Source organism: Sorex araneus, chromosome X, assembly GCF_027595985.1.
Source record: "Sorex araneus isolate mSorAra2 chromosome X, mSorAra2.pri, whole genome shotgun sequence".
NCBI lineage: Eukaryota > Metazoa > Chordata > Mammalia > Eulipotyphla > Soricidae > Sorex > Sorex araneus.
In genome coordinates, this window is record NC_073313.1 from 29,123,147 (window position 1) to 29,146,523 (window position 23,377).

At 36.6% G+C, this 23,377-nt stretch overlaps 1 protein-coding gene across 2 annotated transcripts in view; it reads left to right on the plus strand.

The window, feature by feature from the left end:
* IL1RAPL1 (interleukin 1 receptor accessory protein like 1) overlaps positions 1-23,377 on the plus strand; it is a 1,407,730-nt gene that overhangs the window by 178,169 nt on the left and 1,206,184 nt on the right. For both annotated transcript variants that reach the window (XM_055120124.1, XM_004612439.2), the window contains one exon: positions 22,251-22,356. In XM_055120124.1, coding sequence (XP_054976099.1) covers positions 22,275-22,356 — 82 coding nt within the window. In that variant the 5' untranslated portion in view covers positions 22,251-22,274. The remainder of the gene's footprint in view (positions 1-22,250; positions 22,357-23,377) is intronic.

Genomic DNA, 23,377 nt, shown 5'->3' on the forward strand with positions numbered 1-23,377 from the left:
CATGCACTGCATATCTAAACTTGAGGGGCCACTTGCTCCTTTTATTAAGTGCTTTTGTTTCTCTTCCCCAATGTTTGCCATTTAATTCCAGTGAAATCCTATTACTTGGATTTTCCTCTTCTATTCTCAAACACTGTTGTGTATCAGAATTTCTTGGAGGGCTTGTTATAACACAGACTGAAGACTTCAGCTCCAAGGTTTTAAGTTGTCTGAGATGAGACCTCAGAATTTGCATTTCTAGTGAGTTCTCAAGGTTTTTTTTTTTAATGCCACTGGTCTAAAGCCCCTCAACTTAAGAACTATTTTTTAATTAATTTATTTTTTTAAATTAGTGAGTCACTGTGAGGGTACAGTTACAAATTTACCGATCTTCATGCTTGTGTTTCCCTCATACAATGTTCAAGAACCCATCGCTCCACCAGTGTCCATTCTCCACCACTAATGAACCCAGTATCCCTCCCACCCTCCAATCCCATCCCCCCACCCCACCCCGCCTCTGTGGCAGGGTATTCCCTTTTGTTCTCTCTCTCCTTTTGGGTGTTGTGGTTTGTGATACGGGTATTGAGTGGCCATCGTGTTCAGTCTCTAGTCTACTTTCAGCATGCATCTCCTTTCCCGCGTGGGATCTACGACCACATTTTACTTGGTGTTCCCTTCTCTATCCAGGCTGCCTTTCCCCCAGCATGGAAGGCCAGCTTCCAAGCCATGGAGCCAACCTCCTTGTATTATACACTACTATTCTTGGGTGTTAGTCTCCTACTCTGTTATTTTATATTCCACAGATGAGTGCAATCTTTCTATGTCTATCCCTCTCTTTCTGACTCATTTTACTTGGCATGATACTTTCCATGCCGATCCACTTATATGCAAAGTTCATGACTTCATCTTTTCTAACAGTTGCATAGTATTCCATTGCATGGATGTACCAAAGTTTCTTTAACCAGTCATCTGTTCTTGGGCACTCGGGTTTTTTCCAGATTCTGGCTACTGTAAACAGTGCCGCGATGAACATATAATTGCAGATGTCATTTTGACTATACTTTTTTGTTTCTCCAGGATATATTCCCAGAAGTGGTATTGCTGGATCAAATGGAAGCTCAATTTCTAGTTTTTGGAGAAGCATCCATATTGTTTTCCAAAAGGACTGAACCAGTAGGCATTCCCACCAGCAGTGTAGAAGGGTCCCTTTCTCCCCACATCCTCTCCAACAACGGCTGCTTTTGTTCTTTTGGATGTGTTCCATTCTTTGTGGTGTGAGGTGGTATCTCATGGTTGTTTTGATCTGCATCTCCCTGATGATTAGTGATGCAGAGCATTTTTTCATGTGCATTTTGGCCACTCGTATATCTTCCTTAGAAAATTTTCTGTTCATTTCTTCGTTCCATTTTCTGATGGGGTTGGATGTTTTCTTCTTGTAGAGTTCAACCGTGCTTTATATATCCTTGATATCAACCCCTTGTTGGATGGGTATTGGGTGAATATCCTTTCCCATTCTGTAGATTGTCTTTGTATTTTGGTCACTGTATACTTTACAGTGCAGAAACTTCTTAGTTTAATATAGTCTCATTTGTTTATCTCTGTTTTCACTTGGTTGGTCAGTTGCGTGTCATCTTTGAATAAACCTGTAGCTTCAATATCGTGGAGGCTTTTGCCGACCTTGTCTTCAATGTACCTTATAGATTGTGGTCTGATGTTGAAGTCTTTAATCCATTTTGATCTGATTTTTGTGCATGGTGTCATGTCGAGGTCTAAGCCCATTCTTTTGCATGTGGTTGTCCAGTTATGCCAGCACCATTTGTTAAAGAGGCTTTCCTTGTTCCACTTCACATTTCTTGCTCCCTTATCAAACAGTAGATGATCATACATTTGAGGTTGTGTGTAGGGATATTCCACCCTGTTCCACTGGTCTGCGGCTCTGCCTTTGTTCCAGCACCATGCTGTTTTAATTGTTACCGCTTTGTAATAAAGTTTAAGCTTGGGGAGGGTGATTCCTCACAATCATCTTTTTCCCAAGAATTGTTTTAGCTATCTGTGGGTGTTTGTTGTTCCATATGAATTTCAGGATTGCTTGATCCATTTCTTTGAAGAATTTCATGCTTATTTTTATAGGGATCCCGGTGAATCTGTGTACTGCTTTGGGGAGTATTGCCATTTTGACAATTCAACTTAAGAACTATTGTCTAGGAAAGACTCCTATTTCCTTGTGCCTTCTTTTACATAGAGATGTGCTTCATCACCTATCACATCAGTAATTTTTCTATGTGACTATGCCTTCCTTTATTTTTCAATCATTATATATTTATATTTTCCCATAACTGAATATATGTGCATATATATGTGTGTGTATGTGTGTTTGTGTGTGTATTGGCAGAGTCTGGCAAGCTCTCCATGTCATACACGATGTGCCAAAAACAGTAACTAACAACTATGGTCCTCATCACCCTGATCCTGAAAGAGCCCCCAATATGCCATCAGGCTACACTGCACTGGACAGGGACAAATGGAGATCTTACTGGCGCCTATCTCGAGCAAATTGATGAACAAAAGGATGACAGTGATACAGTGATACAATTATATATATGTATATATATTTATATATCCTTTTCTTCCAACCAAATCATTTTTAGGATGGTTTCTTGGATAGTTGTTTCTTGTGTTCTCTTCCTCTTCTCTTAGGAGAACACCCTCAAGTAAACATGGTCACATAACATCACAAAGTGCTATCTTTAATTATGAAATGTACTTTTAAATAGTGGTTTATTTCTCTGGAAGCATGGTGTTGTCACTTTCTTATTTTCACTTTTAAAACCAACTTTAATATTTGTTTTTGGTTTTGGGGTTACAGCTGGTGGTCTTCAATGCTCCCCATTGGTTTTGCCCTATGATATCACTCCTGGCAGGACACAGGGTATGATATGGGGTGCCAGAGATTGAATCTGGCTCACTCACATGCAAACAAGTGAAGTGTCCTTCCCACTGTACTATCTTATCCTCTCCCCAACTTTAAAGCCTACTTCTGATATAAGATACAACTCTTTATATTGCTAAATCATGTTATCATAAAATTTATGACATTTTATATTCCCACTAGAGAGTGTATGCAAAGCACATACTCCTTCTTTTCCTGTGCTGACTGAAGAGTCACTTAGATAGTGTGAAAATATTCACGTAATAGGAAAAAAGTCTGAATTGGTGTAATTAATAAATACCAATGTTTCCAGTTACATTTCCCTTTTAGGGAACCCGGCAGTCAAATTGCCAATAAACCATAAACCCTCTTTGTATAGGGAAGAAGGAAATACTGCGGCTGAGAGAAGCTGTTCTTTAGTGGGTACTGTGTGTTCTGAGCTGTACTTTATACTGAAGACTAAAAATTATAATCTGTAATAGTTTTGTGTCTGATAGATTTGTGTCTTGTCACGAAAAGAGAAATGTACTCTTGTAAACATCTAACCCATTAGAGCACAACTGTCCATGTCTCAATAATATCTATTCAAAGAATAATTCATCAGTGCTATGTTCTAAATAAATTTAGTGAAAGCCAAGATGAGAGCTCTAAGTGCTGTTTTCTTATTTATTAATTTGTCACTGATATGGAGAGTTAAAAAATATTTATCTAGTAGCTCTCGATTGCTCCATGCTCTTTAGTTATCAAATGCAGATCCTTTGGAACTACTCATTATATTAAGCATTGTACTTATCTAATACCGAAATAAACATTTCAGAGATTATGCCATTTATTAAAGTCACCCTTTCATTTATTTAAATATATGATACATCAATCTCTTTGTCCCAATCTTCTACACACTGGACATACTGTTTTCACTGCTTGCATTTTCTCTGAAAATCATTTACCTTGGAATCAAATATACATAGTATCAACAGATAAAATGCTTTTGAAAATAGAAATTAATCGTTGGCATGGTTATTTTCCATAAAATTTTATTCATGGAAAAGAAAACTTTATTCATGGAAAACAAAATTTAAATTTAAATGACAGTCATATGTCACAAATATATTTTCGATCTTAATGTATCTTTTTTATTTCATTATTATTTTTTGTTTGTTTTTGGGGTCACACCTGGCGATACACAGGGGTTACTCCTGGCTCATGCACTCAGGAACTACTCCTGGTGATGCTCATGCTCGGGGGACCATATGGGATGCTGGAAATTGAAACTGGGTGCTGTTGCTCCAGCTCCTACATGTGTTTAAGACTTAGAAAAAACAGTTTGATTATCATCAATGGTAATTTTAAAACTCTTTTTGGATTACAGTTCAATTTCTGAGTTGTAAAAATTGCACAGGGCATGGCATAAAATACGTGCTACATGTTAAATGTATGGACACCCAAATATTAAGAAAAACTCAAAACATATTACATATTATAACATTATTACCATTTGTGAATTATTTCCAATGTGCTCTCTCCTTAAGGAATTTGACTTAGAAGACTTTGCAAATTTCACTTATTCAATTATTCATGTATTTATTCCATATCTGCCATCTCAGGTGTCATTCAAAGAAGTGTCAAGATGGGTCATTGAGCTGGTGGACTTTTGAGAAAGAGAAGAGGTCCTAACACTTATTAGACACTCAAAGCCAATATTATAACTTTAACATCAAGAATGAAACTTTTAAATCCATTTCAGCTAAAATGAAACAATCATAAAGGAAGTCTTAGTAATCATGGGACTAATTTCTAATTGATTTTAAATCTAATTTTCCAGAAATTGTGAGTATTTGGGTTGAACAGATATACAAGTCCATTTTCTTAAACATGGTCCCTCTCTAAACCTAATTTCTTTCTAAACACTATTTATATAATTGAGTCTCTTCAGAAACCATAACATTTGCTACCTTCTATTTGTGAAAAAATAGAATGTTTTTTCATTTACCCCATGAGTCAATTTGGGAAAAAACACTGAATTAAGAAGATTATTAATATTTTATAAGATTTACTTCAGATCATGTATTTTTAATTGGGTACCAACACAGTATATTGAGGTGGTGGGAGGGCTTCAATTTCTTAACAAAATTAAATACATTTTATCTAAATTTTCTAAGACTTGTTAAGGAAGAAGACTGGTAAAAGATAAATTAAGAAACTTGCCCATATGTTTTTCAAATCACTTTCTAGGAAATTCCAAATTTCCAGAATACCTATCAATTATTTCATGCATATGTTTCAATATGGAAAAAAAGCTTATATAAAATTAATAATACTGTTATCACTTTGAATCAATGGAAACGTATTAATTTTCAAATTAAACTTTCTTCATCCTGATTAGGCAGAAAATAGTACTAATTAAGTGCTACTACTTTTAGCGCTATTTCTCTTTTAGTTTCTTATTTCACTGCAAATCACATTTCTTTCAACAACCTGAATTGCAGTAAGAAACTATTTTAGATTTTGTCCTTAAAGTCTAAGAAATCATCAATATTTAATCTTTTGCAACTTATGTTTGTAATCTCTATAACTGTGAAAAGGCTGGAAAGCTTGAACTTAGAGCAGGGCCAGAAAATGATAAGCCACAGTATAATTTAGTATGCTATTACTTCGGCAGGTCTGCAAACTAGGGGTGTTTCTTACACTTTTAAATTAAGATAGAAAGGGGCTGGAGCAACAGTACAATGGGTAGGTCATTTACCTTGCATGCGGCCGACCTGGGTTCAATTCCCAGCATCCCATATGCTTCCCTGAGCACCGCCAGGGGAAATTCTTGAATGTAGAGCCAGAAGTAACCCCTGTACATTGCCGAGTGTGACACATAAAACAACAAAAAAATGTAACCCTAAATGAAATGAAGGATATAGCTCCATGTTTGTATCATACAGGTGTTTATATCTAGACTATATCTTTCATATCAAAGATGGTATTTGCCATATTGAAAAATAGATAGTAACCTCTCATTTCTCCAGTGTAAAAACTTAATAGTTTATGAAAATTAAACACACATTGTGGATGTGTATTATCTCTGCTTTTATGCTTGTGAAAATATAACTCTGTTAGTGAGAATTTTAAGTTCCCATCTTGTTTTACCAAATTTGATTTCCATCATCTTGACTGCATTGATTTTTGTGCACTTTGGTCCTTATTTTGTATTATACAGAAGTCAATATGTTGATCTATAAACACATCTGCTACTTGCATAGTAGTTATTTTAGAACTGGCTCTCTTTTCAAGCAGTTATGACACTGAGCGTTGGTATTATATCCTCCTGTCAGCACTTCCCAGTCATAAACTTTATGAAGAGTTCCAAGGCTATGTGAAGGAAACTCCCTTATCTAACTTAGTGTTATGTATAGACCATTACTGTGTCAGTGAGAAATTATATGAAAAGCAAGTGGTCTTTGCTTTGCTATTCCCTTCAATTCCAGGAATCAATATCAATCTTATAAAGTGATTAGGGATTCTGTGAGGGTAACCTCATGTGAGATCATTAGTTCACTGAAATTGTCCATCTGACTTGGCTACGCTAATTTCCTCCCTCTCTTCACTTTCTTGCTGTTGAGATGATAGGGCTTTGGACACACACTTGGCTCATGTGCTTGCACATTTAGCTGCAGTGCTTCCTGGGTTTAGCACAGCTGGTTGTGGTGCTTGCACACAGCCATGGTGTTCACTGATATAGAGCTCCTTTGGTTGCAGTGATTGCTCATGTGCTTGCTGAGGGCTCCAGTGTTTGTTGAAGCCCATAGTTATGGTTTTGGTGCTCTCCAGTCATCACTGTGGTACTTGCCAAGCATCCCACTTCTTGCCTGTGGTACTCACATGGATTTCGAGGTGCGATGCTCTCTGGGGTCTGTACCTTTCATGGTGCTTACAGATACCTGACTGCAGTGTGGTTGTTCTAGGGATTGCAGACAAGATCACAGTGTGTGTGGGCACCAGGTTTTGAATTTGTGACATATGCCAATCACATTAACCCCTGTACTATCTCTGCAGCCTATAATATGTTTATGATATTTTTGTAACTCTTTGAGTCACCTCTCATTACATAATATGACAGCCTACTTATGGTAAACTGTTGTTATGAGTGTGAAGATTCTATATACATTTGTGTTGTATACATGCAGCTGAAGGGTTAAATCTAAAAAAAGATTTAAAAATACAAAAGAAAAAATTATTTGAAAACTTTTATATAGTAATTTTTTAAGAAACCTGCAATGTTAAATGAGGTCATTGAATGTGAAGTTATATACCACAGAGACCCATTTCTTCATACCTGATGTGAAAGAAATGATAGTATAGGTTCCCAAGGTGAATTATAGCCTCTATCTCTATTTTCTAGGTAGATTTTTAAAAATAAGTGACAGACTACAACATTTTGGGTTAGCATAAAAAATGTTCATTCGCTGTGGCATAGCATTGAACATAAAGTATCATTTATGTGGCCTTCTACTGATCACAGGATCCGGAAGGGGAGGCCAGATTCTAGAAGAGTGGAGAGATGGTTGTTATTCCTCAGGGAAAGAGATGGCAGATGAAAGAGAGAAATTAATGAGATATATGAAATGTAATTTATATAAAGAGTAAGTCTGAAAACTAGTAATACTGAAATAGGTGGACTATTGCTTTCTCTATAACCAGAAATTGAATGTTGAAAATAATCTACTTGTGAGACTTTTCTATCATTCATCATCATCATCATCATCATCATCATCATCATCATCATCATCATCATCATCTCGTTGATCATCGAATTTCTCGAGTGGTCTCAGAAACGTCTCCATTCATCCTAGCCTTGAGATTTTAGAAGCTTCTCTCTACTTGTCCTTCCCAACGATGACTCAATGGAGGCTCTTTCAGGGTCAGGGGAATGAGACCCAGCTTGTTACTGGTTTTGGCATATGAGTACACCATGGGAACTTTGTGAGGCTCTCCCATGTGGGCAGGAAAGTCTCAGTAGTTTGCCAGGTTCTCCCAGAGGGAGAAGTAGGCTATAAGATGTCTTCCGGGGGCCTGCTTTTAAGTCTCTGAATGCTGGCCGTTGATGGCCGTTTCTATCATTATCACAATTAAACAATCCATATAGACTATGGTTGGCCATTTGATCAAGCAGAGTGTGACTCAGTGGCTCTAATTTCTTATGGTTCAAGTTGATGAAGCACAAGGACTTACATTATCACTATCAGGGACTCAACCCAGTTTGAAAGTCCTGAGTTTTGGTAGGCAATAGGAAGAGTCCCTACTGCTAATGCAACTGTCCGATGCAATATAAACTGAGTTTTAAAGGAAATGACTTTGAAGAATAAAATTAAAGTGTATAGTTTTAAATAATTCAAAAGATATCATAGTTGGGGCTGGAGCGATAGAACAGCGGGTAGGGTATTTGCCTTGCATGCAACCGACCTGGGTTCGATTCCCAGCATACAATATGGTCCCCTGAGCACCGCCAGGAGTAATACCTGAGTGCAGAGCAGGAGTAACCCCTGTGCATTGCTGGGTGTGACCCAAAAAGCAAAACAAAACAAAACAAAACAAAAAAACAAAAACAAGAAAAGATATCATAGTGATTTTATCATTAAGTCTTTTATCATAAAAGTTAGTATGCTAAAGTCTAGATACGGTAAATACCTTTTCAAATATAATTTGGGGAGACACACCCAGTGTTGCTCAGGGCTTACTCCTGAAATTCTGCTCAGGGATCACTCCTTCCAGATCTCAGGGAACTATTTGGGGCATAGGAAATTGAATGTAGGCTGGCTGCATGCAAGGCAAGTTTCTTACCTATTGTACTCTCTCTCCAGCCCCAGAAAATGTGTTAAAATTAATGAGTGGTAAGACACATTCTGGACTTGAATCTTGAGCTCTTAATTACCAAGCTAAAGCTGTTCCTATTATTTCATACCTCAACATATTTCCTCCCAAAAGTCAGTACCTGGTAAACTACGTAGAATTATATTTGCCAAGTAGTGAGTAAAGGCTTGCTATTTTATTATATTTTCAGTGTATTATCTCCACAAAAGTGAAAATGTTTAGCCAACATGATTAAGTTAGTGAGTAATTTTAGTGTTTATGGTGATCAGGGAAAAATCTAGTTTTGATGGACCATGGCACTTACTGTTTTTTTAATATTTTTATTTATTTATTTTAATTTTTGTTTATTATCTTTTATTAGTGAATCACTGTGAGGGTACAGTTACAGATTTACACATTTTCTTTTTTTAAATTTTTAAAAAATTTTTATAGAATAACTGTGAGATAGTTACAAGCTTTCATGTTTGGGTTACAATCTCACAATAATCAAACACCCATAAAAATCACTGTCACTGTCACTGTCATCCCATTGTTCATCAATTTGTTTGAGCGGGCACCAGTAACGTCTCCATTCATACCAGCCCTGAGATTTTAATAACCTCTCCTTATTCCTCTTTCCCAAGGATTGGAGGCTCTTTAGGGGTCAGGGTAATGAGACCTGTTATTGTTACTGTATTTTTCATGTCGAATACGCCACGAGGAGCCTGCCAGGCTCTTCTGTGCAATCCACTTAGATAGTGTAGGCAATTGACTTCTTGTAATATTTCTACCAATGTCATTTTGTATGAGCACAGTGAGAGACATATTAAGCTAAATATTTGGTTCTTCCCTGGGGACATCTCACTCTTTTTCCAGACCACAGTCCTCAGGCCAGGTTAGTCTTTCCTAACCCCAGCAGGGTCCTTATTCAGTTACCTTTTTGGGGTCATGATAGAGTTTGTCTATGACCATGATCTTTACTTACAGTTAAGTATTGGGGTGCTTGGCCTGAATCCATTTTGATGTCCTGGATCCATCAGTCCCTCATCAGGACCCTGATCTTGGAGTGCTAGGAACTAACTATAAAAATATTATAATAAAAAATTAAGTACAAGACTTTAAGTGAGATCCATGCAGTTAAGGGTCCTCAAACTTCATTAAGTGGTGAATCCGTTCATTTAATATAAATAATAGTTTTGGTGGAGCTTTGGGAGGACCATATCACACCAGAAAATTTGTTACTGATTGTAGTGGAAGGATGAACTTTACTTTGGACATAAAATTCTGTCCTTCAAAAACTCACAATGAATTTCAAAAGCAATATTGCTTATGTGCATCAAGATACCCGTGCAATGCATTTTAACTCTAGGTATGATACTGTCTTAGAGTGATTTAGATCTGCATACCCACTTTAACAAAACATCCCTTTACCAGCATTTAGTTAGGAAGTAGTGTTGTTGGGCTGTAAGGTCTAGAAACTAGAGAATGATGATGTATTAAGTCAGTATGTGAAAAACTCTCATGAAAATGTGCTTATTTGAGGCACTCATCTAAATGTAAATTATGTGGACTCAGTTTCTTCATGTACAGCTTGAGGGTAAGTAAAGAGTACCAACTCATACCTACTACAGATGAGTTGATGTTAGTGAGATCAATGGGAGTATTCAGAGAAATATTGCATTGGTCAACTAGTATTTTCCTGTCTGTATTATATGCAAGATGGGCACAGAGGAAATATGGCTAGTATTTTACATTGTAGAATGTTTTGAGACAGACATGACCATTATTATGCTTTCCGTACTTGCAAAGAAAAAACAGTTGCAGGATATGAACATATGAACTTATTTCCCAGAAGCAACATAGCTAGGATTCAAGCTCAGGAGTAAGACAAGAAGAACAGCAGCCTTCTCATTTAACCAATTTATCTCTTCCTGGAGGTGGTGGTGGGTGGGGGGAGTTTATACCATCCCCACTGTCCTCCTTCCGTTCTCCCATCTGGAAACAGTTCCACACCCAAGGCCTTGTAATTGAGCTTCTTTGGTTATGGCTGTTTTTCTCTAAGTTATTTAATTAGAATCCACAGTTTTTTGGCAGGAAAATAGTCGACCCAGCATATTTCTAACAAGCAATGTCTTTAGGGGAGAAAGTCTAAGTGAGCAAATAGAAGAGATGGAATGCGTGATAGTAGCTGTTAGAATATATTAGTTGCAGACAAATTTCAGTGGGAGTGTCTGTCACCAGGAATTACATTTTAAAGTGAAGTGACCTGAAAAATAAGAGTGGGATGGAACAGAGCATGTATGCTATAGTACAGGAGATTTGGATTTCTCCCAAACCTGTCATCTTGTAAAGGAGGAACTTTTAGGAGCAAAGGTGGGATTCATAGAGTGAATCTAGGCAAATGCCATCCAAGGGCACCCTAAAACATTCATCTATAGACCTCATGCTTTGAAGGATTTTTCTACTAGTATAAAGAATATAGCACAGCGGGTAGGGCATTTGCATTGCACATAGCTGACCCAGGTTTGATTCCTCTGTCCCTCTTGGAGAGCCCAGCAAGCTACCGAGAGTATCCCACCCACACAACAGAGCTTTGCAAGCTACTCGTGGAGTATTCGATATGCCAAAACAGTAACAAGTCTCAAAATGGAGACATTACTGGTGCCCACTCGAGAAAATCAACGAACAATGGGATGATAGTGCAGTGCTAAGCAATAATTAATATGTATTAGGTTAAAATAATCAGATTAATGTAGGGCCATGGAGAATACTATTAAGCAGTTCTAAGTGGTTGAATATTCTGGTGAAAGATGGCTCTGAGGTTTCCAGACTTACTTGACCTAGTTTCTCCTATTCAGAAAAAAAAAAAAAAACACCGCCCTTGGAAATCTTCCTTCTTTAAATGAATAAACAGAAAGCACTCTCCAACTGCACCCAAGGTAGTAATCATTCCTGCATCATTCCAGTCATCCCCCAGAGGGTGGTAGTACAGCCCACTTTGGAAAACAATGGTTTAGTTTTTAGAAATAATTGTTGGAGAAGATAAATGTTAAATCCTAGATGAAAAATGGTTTTGTGTTTGAACAAACTATGGATTAAGAGACTTTTCTAGACTTTAGGCTCAAAGCATTCCATTACTGATATGTGGAAAACAGAGAGTATTGAGAAATGTCCTCAGTGGGGAAGGTAAGATCCTATTTGGGATGATAATTTCAGTGATTTCTCATCATATAACCCAACAACATTTCAGCTACATATTTTGTCTAGTAGATAGTTGATGGTATGGTTCTCTGCATGATGTTGATAAGAAACTAGTTTTTGATCTATTTTCCTTGAAATCCATAGGTTTTTTAGAATTAGGTTTTCTGCTAGCATGATTGCAATAATATCTACTGGAGTTTAAAATTGTGCTCATTTTTCCAAAAACAAGTTGTAAATCCCGTTAAATTGCCATGCCCAGACCATAGCTCGCACTGAAGTTAACATAGAGAGAAGAGTAGACTAGCTTCCAGGCAAGCAATGTGAGAGTATTTAGACCCCATCATGCCTGAAAGCATCTTTTCTCAAGTGTACACATTGGATATATTATCCAGGGAGTTAAACACAGGCAGCTAAAGGGAACTGGATCTTTTCAATCTGTCAAATTATATGTGTCTGCTTTTTAATCATTATCATGAAGCTGTTCTATGGGACTACTTGAACCAAGTTAGCTTTCAATTAGTATGACATTATATTGGCAGGTCTATAGTATTAGAAAAAATATGGTTCCTGCCTAGACATCATATTCTCGAACACTTAATTGGTGCAGCTTCATGATCCAAACTGTTACAACCTGTTAACCTCTTAAAACTCTTGTCTCTGTTTTTTTTTCTATTACACTCAATTGGAAACAATTCCAAACTGAGTAAAATTCAACAATTCATCTGCTCTCTGCCTTTCGTGAAGTTGTTGAGTACTGCAAAAATATATAATTCCACACTCTGAGTTTACTTTTATCATCACATATCTTCAGTGGCTACATGCACCAATGCTAAATATTTGTTCTTCTCTAGGACCTTCATGTTACTGTTATTGAGATACTACTTTGCTCATTCCTTTCTGTCTTTGGACTTTCTGCTGTCTTTCCATGTTTTTAATACTTAGCATTGTAAGTTGCTTTTAGTCCTAGTTAATTTCTATTTTTTTAAAATGATACTTTGGAGCACAACAGACATTTCTACCACTAAATTTATCAACTTATTCTTCCCTTAATTTTGAGTACACAAAATACGCTTGCTGTCATGTAAAACCAATCCGAACAATTGTGTTTCCACACTCTCTCTTAAAGATTGTTTCTTTGATTGTCAAATCTTCTAGATCAAGTTTCTTCTCTCTTAATACAGAATTAATCAAAAGAATCTGCAAGCGTAGTTTTGCTTCACCCTTATTAAGGAAAACATTTCCTTGATTTATGGTCCCATTGATATCACAGAAAATGTCCTTCTCTTAAGTTTTCGACAGTCAAAACCTTAGCTATTTCACCTTCCATTCTCTCTTTAACAAAATCCAGGGAGATCTTCATTCTTCACCATGATTTTCTATTAAAGTTACTAGTGTACACAGTGTCACCGAATCAATGGTGAGTTCCTAGTTCTCATTAGACCTCACTCCTTTGCCTAGTTTGATCCAGTACCAGCTAAAATAGGTTCTTCTGGTGTCCGTCCATTCTACTTTGTTAATTCCTATTTTACTTTGATGTTTCACATTTTAAAAATTTTGGTTGATTTGGTCTCATTATGTTCTGACTCAAAGTCTCAATCATCATCCGTCTTTTCTATTTCCCCTCCAGAGGTGAGTACATCAAGTTCTTTTAAAGTAAATTTATATTTATGATGCATAGCTATGTGTCTTCAGTTCATATTTTCCCCACTTCATTCCCACATGTTACTTATCTATTGCTATCTAAAGCAATATCGCAAACTTTGTGTCTCAAACAAGGTTTCATGGTTTCTGTGGGTTAAGAATCTGTGCATGACTTAACTGAATCTTCTAGCTCAGAGACTCTTACAAGACATTGGCTAAGGGAAATAGTCATCTCAGGGTTCAGACGGAGCAGGGTCTGCTTCTTAGCTCACTCAGAGTTGTTGACAGGATTTAGTCCTTTTCAAGATTGGGTCAAAGAGATAGATAAGGGTTAACATTTCCCTTCAAAGCAGCCCACCCAGGTTCGATCCGTGGCACCACATATGGTTCACTGAGCATCTATGAAAGATAAACCTTAAGCACAGTTGCATGCCATCCAAAAACCAGATAAACAGATGACAGACCAGTCTTTTCTCAGGCTGCTGGCCACAGGATTTTCAGTAGGACAGTTAACAATAGGCCAACTGGAGGTGTCAAATTTGGTACTTCTGTCATCTTCTGTCTGTGTGCTTCTCTTTATCATGACTTAGGTCCCACTTTGGCACAGCGGGTAGGATATTTGCCTTGCACACTACCGACCCAGGTTCGATTCCTCCGCCCCTCTTGGAGAACCCAGCAAGCTACCAAGAGTATCCTGTCTGCATGACAGAGCCTGGCAAGCTACCCGTGGTTTATTCAATATGCCAAAAACAGTAACAACAAGCCTCACAAAGGAGACGTTACTGGTGCCCGCTCGAGCAAATCGATGAGCAATGGGATGACAGTAATATAGTGATATAGGTCCCACTTTAATTCAGTGAGAAAACTGAATTCCTGGTGTTTGGTAAATCCTCTATAAATGTTAATATTTTTATCAGTAAATATTTAAAGCAGAAAATGTGAAATCAGATATGAAAGTATAAATGCCACAATGGTCTACAAATGCTAGTGGTAAACTAGAATAGTCCATTTACATTTCTGGCTTCGTCAGTGTTTTGCTAACTTTCTATTACTGCTGTAACAATTTATCAAAAACTGTGTGGTTTAAAACAATAGAAACATATTGTCTTTCCATTCGGAAAGTTAGAAGCATGAAATGAGTTTTCCCGGGTTCTGAGCAGGGTGTCAGCAGGAATGGTTCTTCTTGAGTCTCTCAAAGGAAACTGTTCCTTTAATATTCCAGCAGTTAGTGATCGGTGACATTCCTTGACTCATGGCTTAATCCCTCAGATCTTTACTTCTGTTATCAGATGGTCTTCTCCCTGACTTTAATGCTCCTGTAATCCTTTTATGAGAATTTAAGACTATGTGGAACCACTTTATAATCTCCAATAATCTTTATGTCAAGATCATTAAATTAATCATGTTGGCAAAGTCTCCCTTCCTATATAAGGTGACGGAGTCAATGATTCCAGGGAGTAAGGTATGGGAATCTTTGACGGCCATTAATGAGTTTTGCACACAAGCAGTCATGACCTTTTAACACATTTTAAAAACATAGCTTGTCTATGCTTTTGTTTCCTTTATGAGAGGATTCTAATGCGCTCTTGACACACAGGATGAATGCTTTTATGCTTTTGCCTGGACGTTTTTATGGTCATGGCTTCACTGAGTATGGTACCCAGGGGTGACTATTAAATGTCTTTATAATAAGATAACAAGTTTTTGCTACATTCCATGACCTTAGGATGGATTTTTTTCTGTCTGAGGGAGCTAATCATTCTGACTTGTGATAAAATTGTGATATGAACCAGTCATGCCATGGATTACTTGACAATGTTTGGAGGCATTTTCACTTATACTTACTAGGGGGAAGATACTTACACTGACTTGGGACATCTAGTGGGTAGAGATGAACCTCCTTCAATGCACACCATCCTACAGAAAAGAATGGTCTAAGCTCAAAGTTGTGATGACATCTGGTTTGTAAAACTCTGCCATTGAGGACTGTAAATAATGCTATAGTTTAAAACTTGGCTGTTTGAAATGCGGTCCATGTACTTGCAGCTTTGAGAGCATTCTTGTGGTCACCGTCTTTGAAAGGTCCTCACATGATCCCAGTGTGTGACCAAAGCTGTGGAACACTGCCTATTTTCCTCCCACTGTCACATCAGGGTCTGTTTCATTAAGCCAACTATTAAACACATTGCCTGGAAGAATTTGCAAAGGAGGCAGATCCACTTAGCCAGGATCATGTTTGTAACCCATAAGAGCAATAATGGAGTTTATTTGCTTTTCCTTCTTAGTTTTTTTTTTTACATCCCTAATCTGAGTCCTCTGATTTTGGAACTTCCAAATTTTCTTTTTTTATTTTATAAGTTAGTTCACAATATTTGATTACATTTAATATTCAACACCAATCCCACCACCATTACACCTTCCCACCATTGAATTTGGGATATTTCCATCCCAAGCCCCAAGCCCTGTCCCAAAACACAATCGAAATAATATATTTTGTATTGTGTTTTATGAAGAACTCCTGAACATGCTTTCAAAAAAGTGTTCATATAGGAAACAGTGTGAAGATTGTTCTATTTTGGCAGGAGCCATTAACTCCCAAACTTTCTTTGGTATAATATTTTGCAAATGAATTGCAGTGAAGGGCATGATGAACACGAGAAGCATAAAAAAGGTGAATTAGAAAACTGTCTCTTCGAAACTGTGTGTTTTTATTTACGCTTTCTAGTGAGTACTGCACTTTGAGTTTTAGCTGGTTCAGGTTCATCCATTTACTGGATTTTATCCTGTTACTAAACAATTATCAGTTGTACTGAATTTTATAGAATTTTTGGCAGTGCATGGGATATTTGTTTGTCTGATAAATCCCAGTCATTAAAAGTTGAGTTTATTACAGATAGTTAAACTCAGGTAAGGCACTATCTATAAATGCTATGCAGTTTACAAATATAAAGGTTAATAAACATTCAAGTAGGTCCCAGTGCTTAATGCTGATCCTATATAATGTATTTGGCTTGCTCAGTAATGCCTTAAGGGTGACACTATTCCCCTACCCATATTACAAATGAGAGGACTGAGGTAGCAAGATATTATGTGTTATTAATGAGTTCAAGTTTGAATGACTGGTGAAAATCAGGCCAGGTGTCACACAAAGTTTTACTCCTGAGTATCTTCACTACAACAATTTCCTTCTTCAAATCTCTCTTTGCAGATAAGCATGAACTAGTTCTAAGAATTTTCTAAATTTCACCTGCTTGTGTGAGGCAATACTTGACTTTGCAAGTGATGATTGCAAACATTTCAAGTGATCTTGATATTGAGACCTTCCTTCTATACCACCATTTTTTCTATGATGGGGAGTTTCCAACTCTTTTCACAGTTTTGAGAAAGGCCTAGTGTTTCCAAATACACTTAGGTATTCTTGTTGATGATAATGTTATGGAAATGGATTTTTTTCTCTGCGTATTTGCCATTCCATTGATCGCTTCTTTAACTGCCTTGAAGGTGTCTTCTCACTGTTGTTCACATGGTTTCTGATTAAAACACCATGATACTAAGCAGTGACTAGAATACAAAATCCAGCCAAAGGCACTGTACTGTAATTTCTTATTTAAAGTCTTTAAAAATATTTCCCTTATATCAAGGCATTCATTGACTAACTTGATTATAATAAATGAATGTAGTTATAAATCATACTTTTTAAAAAAGTCATGACTCATAAAGACATCAACACATGTCAAAGATTTATTAATTCATGAATAAATGAAAGAACTAGGAGAGTTACATTTGGTTCAAAGGAGATGTCAAAAAACCTTAAACTTATATCCTGTCAAGAAATTTTTGCAATAAAGTTACCACTATTGGCACATACTTGGGGCGATAGTTACTTGCATCGCATCCAAACATGTACAAATAATGCAACTTTCCGTGGACAAGAGTTATTTGTATTTACTTGGATTTTCTTGAAGTTCTCTTTGTCTTCACAGAGTTTTATTTTTAGTGTTATTTTCATTTTTTATTAAAGCACTGTGATTTCCAAAGTCATCCATAGCTGAGCTTTGGACACACAACATTGTAGCACTGATCCCACCACTAGTGTCAACTTTCCTCCACCCATGTTCCCAGGGTCCCTCCTGTATCCCACCCTGCTTCCAGTCTGCCCTCTTAACAGGCCCCTTTCTAAGTTTGGTTGTTAAAACGTGGGCCTCTTGATTTCAGTGTTGTTGACACCGTGGTTCAGATACTTGGCTCTGTCATTTCTTAGCACAACCTTTGTACCTGACTCCCCTGTCCTGGCTCTTGTTCCTTCTTATCAGTCTCTTCGCCCTCTCTCCTCCACTCTTTCTTTCCTTCTTCTCCCTATACTCTGGGGCTAAGATTTGTCAGAGCATTCTCACTTTTAAGAAACTACATTTCCTACTCCAGTTTTTCTGAGTACCACCTATGAGTGATATTGTCCTATGTTAAGAACATATTAGAAAAAAGAGTTATGCATATATGATCAGATAATCTCCAGAGTCTCAACTCCAAAAATTGTATTCAATAATATCTATAGCTCATTACAAAATCTAAAATATTTTCTTAAAGTATGTGATGTGCATAAAGGAACGTTTCAGCAGACTATACTTTAATCTTTCAATTATCCATTAAATACTTATGGGTTTTTATTTGCTTAGAACAGTTTAATAGCTGTTGTAAACAGACCACCATATATGTGACTGTTTTACATGGGTGTATGTCTCTCTGTCCAGAATCTATTTTAATGCAATTTTGATATGCTCTTGACCTAATAGTTTAGATATTATGATTGAGAATATTGGAAATTATTGTAATGACAAAATATTTACAGAATGTGGTTTATCTGAATCTTGATCAAAAATACACATTTTGCTTACATAACTTAAAGTAATAACCATACGGATTTTTATTTTTTAAAATAATTTAATTTCCTAATACTTTTTTAGATATTAATTTCCAGAGTTTTTAAGTATAACTGACAGATAACTCTTTACATACATATACTATAAAACAGTGCTGCCATGCTCCAAATTAAGTTACATATCCATTGCCTCATTTAGCTATCATTCTGTTCTGTGCTGTTAGATCATTCCACTGTGTTTACAAATTTCAAGTGTGCAATATTGTATCGGTAATTTAGTCATGGTGCTATAAAAAATTTTAAAGAAAAGAGAACTCCAGAAGTCACTATCCTTTCCACAATTGAAACTTTGTGCTCCTTGGCTAGCTCCCCACTTCCTATCTACCCACCCACCCCAGACTATTCCTGGGAACAACTAGTCCAAATATGTAATCTAACAGCTCTAATGGTCAGAGGCTCAAATTGCACTGGGTTGGCTTACATGAAATCAAAGTGTTGGTTTGCTTGTGCTTCTCATGGAGGATCTAGGGGAGAAGCTGTTTTCTTGTTGCTGTGAGGTAGGACAGCTCTTAACATTACTTTGGCACATGATATATTTCTCTTCATCTGGAAGGCATATTATTCCCATCTCTGGCTGTGCTGCACCCTAATGTTTTCTGTCTCCACATATGATTATTCTACTGCCTTTTATGAGGATGCTTGTAATTACACTGGGCTCACTTGAATAATAACATCTGATCTTAACATTGTTAACCACAAATGCAAAGTTCCATTGTCAAGTAAGTCAACACGCTCACTGGCCCTAAGCGTTTTGGATGCACTCAGAAGTGGGAGCAGGCACTGGAGACTGAAAGTCTCACTCATTCTTTGTCCTAGAGCCAGAATTCCCTTTCCCTTTAAACGTCTCTCCTTTATGATCTCTTGAAATGTTTCTCTTCCTCTGACTTCCCTATGACTTCACCAGACCCAACCCGGAGCAGAATTAATAGATTCCTTCCTCTACTCCCTCAGCACATTATACTCACCATATGGCAATAGGGCCTGTCTAATTAAGTAGGTAAGCATTTGTCTCCTTTATTGGTCTGTGAGCCTTCTTTATTATAGTGCATTGCATATCTTTGTATCCCCACTACACCACAGCATAACATTTTGTAACTAGTGTATGCTTAATAAATGTATATCAACTGATGAGTTTGATTGCTAAACACCAACTTAGTACAGTACCTGTAACATTCAGTCTTCTATTTATTACTCTTTGGACGTGAGAAGATGAGTAAAGCTCATATTCACCTTGAAGGGGCAAGTCTAGTTGAACAGAAAGACGTACAGCTAAGAAGCTAAGCTAATAGTGTGGGCTAGAATGTAGAGAAAGCTGCTAATGTACTGAAAGTTTTATTGGTGAGAGAATGTGAGTTGAGTCTATAATAGTGATAATAATGATGATGATGACAACAATCAGCTGCAATAAAAGCAATAACTATAGCAGCTTTTGCTTATTGAGTTTATATACAATTGCTTTTGAGGTACTATCCTGTATGTATTATAATAATGACTACTGGAAGAGAAAGAGTATAGTCATAGAGGATAGATATTTGCTCCAAATCATCCTGATGGTAGGTGGTTATACTAGGATAAGAATCCAGGAAAATTTATATACTTATAACTATTATGATATGTGTATCTTGCATAAGACTTAGTAGTGGTTTATGGTGAATGATATAGTTAACAGGAGTCAGGTAAATATTTTCAGGTCTGCCAACCCAAAAATGTGAGTTTCTTGAAATTATATCACTGAGAGTTTGAGTGACAACTGAAGAAAAAGTGAGAATCCCAATAAAGTAATATAGTTTCCACTGTCACTTCTGAATAAGAATTTTAGTTTTCAGTTAGTACTCTTAAGCCTGTATGTTTATGATTAGAAATATTTAATCATTCAATATAAGTTACATTAAATGACGTCATCAGGGTTTTAAAGTTTATTATAGATTCACATGTTATATCTGTAAAACGTTAGTAGCGTTTCTTTTTATTGTTTTTTTGCTTCTTGAAACACTGATACTATTTCAAGAAAGTAAAGGATCTTGATGCTACCAAATTGATGATTTACCAACCAATTTAATTTTAAAATAAATAATAGCAAGCTAGCCTTATATATGCCTTGTAGAAATGAAATGAGTAAGGAAATTGTTTTTTTGAACAAGAGTAAAGTAATCAAGTTGTTAAGCTTGAAGGTCCAGTGATGTATCGTTAGAACCTGAAGTGTCTTGGGCAGCGCTGATTAAACTCACACTGAGAGAGGAACTGATTCTCTAACCTGAAGGCTGCAGACAGCAACTTGAAGACGTCCTGCAGTTCCAGTTAGTGCTGTGGCTGGGAAATGCGATTCAGGCTTCAGAATGCATGACTCAGGCTTGCACTTCAATGTGGCACTTTGTCAGCTGTGTCTGACGACTTGGCTTCTTGGAGTAGATTTTACGTATGCCTTGGTGTAAACTCAGGGTCTGCGCTTAGAAAACCAAAACAGGCCTTCATCATTTAAAGGATATTCATCGTTTAAAATAGTGTCTTCTTAACCATTCTTTTAAAAAGTTACTGACTTTCTGACTTACATGATGATTGTGACACGCTCCTGCCAGTGAATGAATTTTGAGTTTGGTTTGTGAATCAAATGCATTTTAACAGACTTTTCATGTCAGGGAATTAATCACTTAGAAATATTCTGAGGTATCTAAAGCTTAAGAGAGCAAAAAAATGTGACTGTCAGATCACCATTTCAGTTTCCTCATCTTTAATAAAGCCTTTTTGACTGAAAGCTGAATATGATCAGTCCTCAACAGTCTTGCAAAGAAACTTGTGCTGTCATGGATTGACAATATATTTGAGCTATGTTCTACTCGCTTGTTTTTTTGAAATTCAGTCTTTGAGATCTACTGTCTCAGGCTTTCACAAAAATAAAAAAGAGGGATGATTTTATGAGGGATACATTGTTCATTGCAGTTAATTTCCAATGAATTGTTTTGCCCCTTGGAAATACAAACACTAGTATTTCTTCTAGTGCACCTTTGAGAGGTTTAGGAGAAATGAAATGATACAGCTTTTCACTGGATTTCTCAGACGGTGCACTTTCTTTCGATAAAGACAAAAGGCTTAGAGTCTCTCCAGTTATCTTTTGGAGTTGTTTGAAAAGGAATTGTAAGATTATAATTAAGTCTTTTCAGGTAAAAGAATGTATGATTTCTTCTTGATTAGAAGAATGACATTGAGTAAAACCATATTCTATTGCATTTTGGCATAATAACAATGTCAGTGTTATATTTATAGTAAAGACAGCTTATTAGTAAACCAGCCTCATCTGAAAGATATTTAAATATTACAGGGCCCTCCAAATGAAGAGACTTTTTGTACTTTTTTGTACCCTTTTTAACTTAAATCTTCTAATGTTATTACTGAGGTGACATGGTTTACTATGTTGTTAATATTGATGTCTTTGGCATGCAAAGTTATTACTATATTACTGCCGATGTGCCCCTCCATCACAAACTCTAAGTTCCAATTTTAAACCTTAGTCAGTATAGTTCACAAAATATAAGGGAATCTATAGACACATAATTTTAACATCACTGGTTTTCATTACATTTAGGAATCATGATTATAGAAAATATAATACAAATACTTTCCTTCCTTGAGATTCTATCACCCAAATTATATGTGTTGAAAGATCATAGCAAAAGTCTTTTAATATTACTATATGTTTTTTAAATGTGTTTTTATGTTTTATCTTTGCTTTAGGGACCAGCCTTTAAGAACTAGAAGATGAAAGCTCCGATTCCACACTTGATTCTCTTATATGCTACTTTCACTCAGAGTTTGAAGGTCGTGACCAAAAGAGGCTCTGGTAGGCAATATTCCTTCCTTTTCTTTTATTTTATGACTCTAAGTGATGGTGTGGCTTTAACATGCATGCTACTTGTGTGAAGATTGAGACTGAATGGGAATATCTATTGAGAACATACTCATAGAGAATTAGAAAGTTGAGAATAGACTGGGGGGTGTAAAGTGTCTGATTTTGATTATTATTCTGAAATAGAATGGATTCATTTCCAAAAACTTGCACTTTGATATTCTTTTGCCTTTTTGGGTCACACTCGGTATTGCTCAGGGGTTACTCCTGGCTCTGCACTCAGGAATAACTCCTAGCCATACCTGAGGGACCATATGGGATGCCGGCAATTGAACCCTCAGTGGCCACCCTACCCGGTGTACTATCGCTGCTCCCTTGAATTTGTTATGTAATATATTTTAAATATCATTTTATATAGAGTATCATTTTAATTTTTGCATGGGAATATTATGAAATGTTTTGTGGTAACTTTTGCTGTTGCCATTCCAATGTTAGCCATGTCTAGTGATGATTCTCTTTTGTTCTATACTTTTGATGGTTTCTTGAATTACTTTCTTGAAATAGTACTTGAAAAAGGCACTGAAGTTCTTTTTCTTTTCTTTTCTTCTTCTTTTTTTTTTTTGCTTTATACTTCTGCTGGTTTCTTGAATTACTTTCTTGAAATAGTACTTGAAAAAGGCACTGAAGTTCTTATTTTATTTTATTTTTTTTTGCTTTTTGGGTCACATCCAGCAATGCTCAGGGGTTACTCCTGGCTCTGTGCTCAGGAATCACTCCTGGGGTGCTCAGGGGACCATATGGGATGCTGGGAATCAAACCTGGGTTGGACGTGTGCAAGGCAAATAACCTTTCCGCGGTGCTATCGCTCCAACCCTGGCACTGAAGTTCTTTAAGAAAATATACTTTATTTCAAAAGAAATCAGCCTAATGCTTCAATAGGAAATATAGAGCCAAAGCAGAGGATAAAAGCTACCAAATGGAAAAATAGCTGAAATGCACGGAAAACTACATTTTG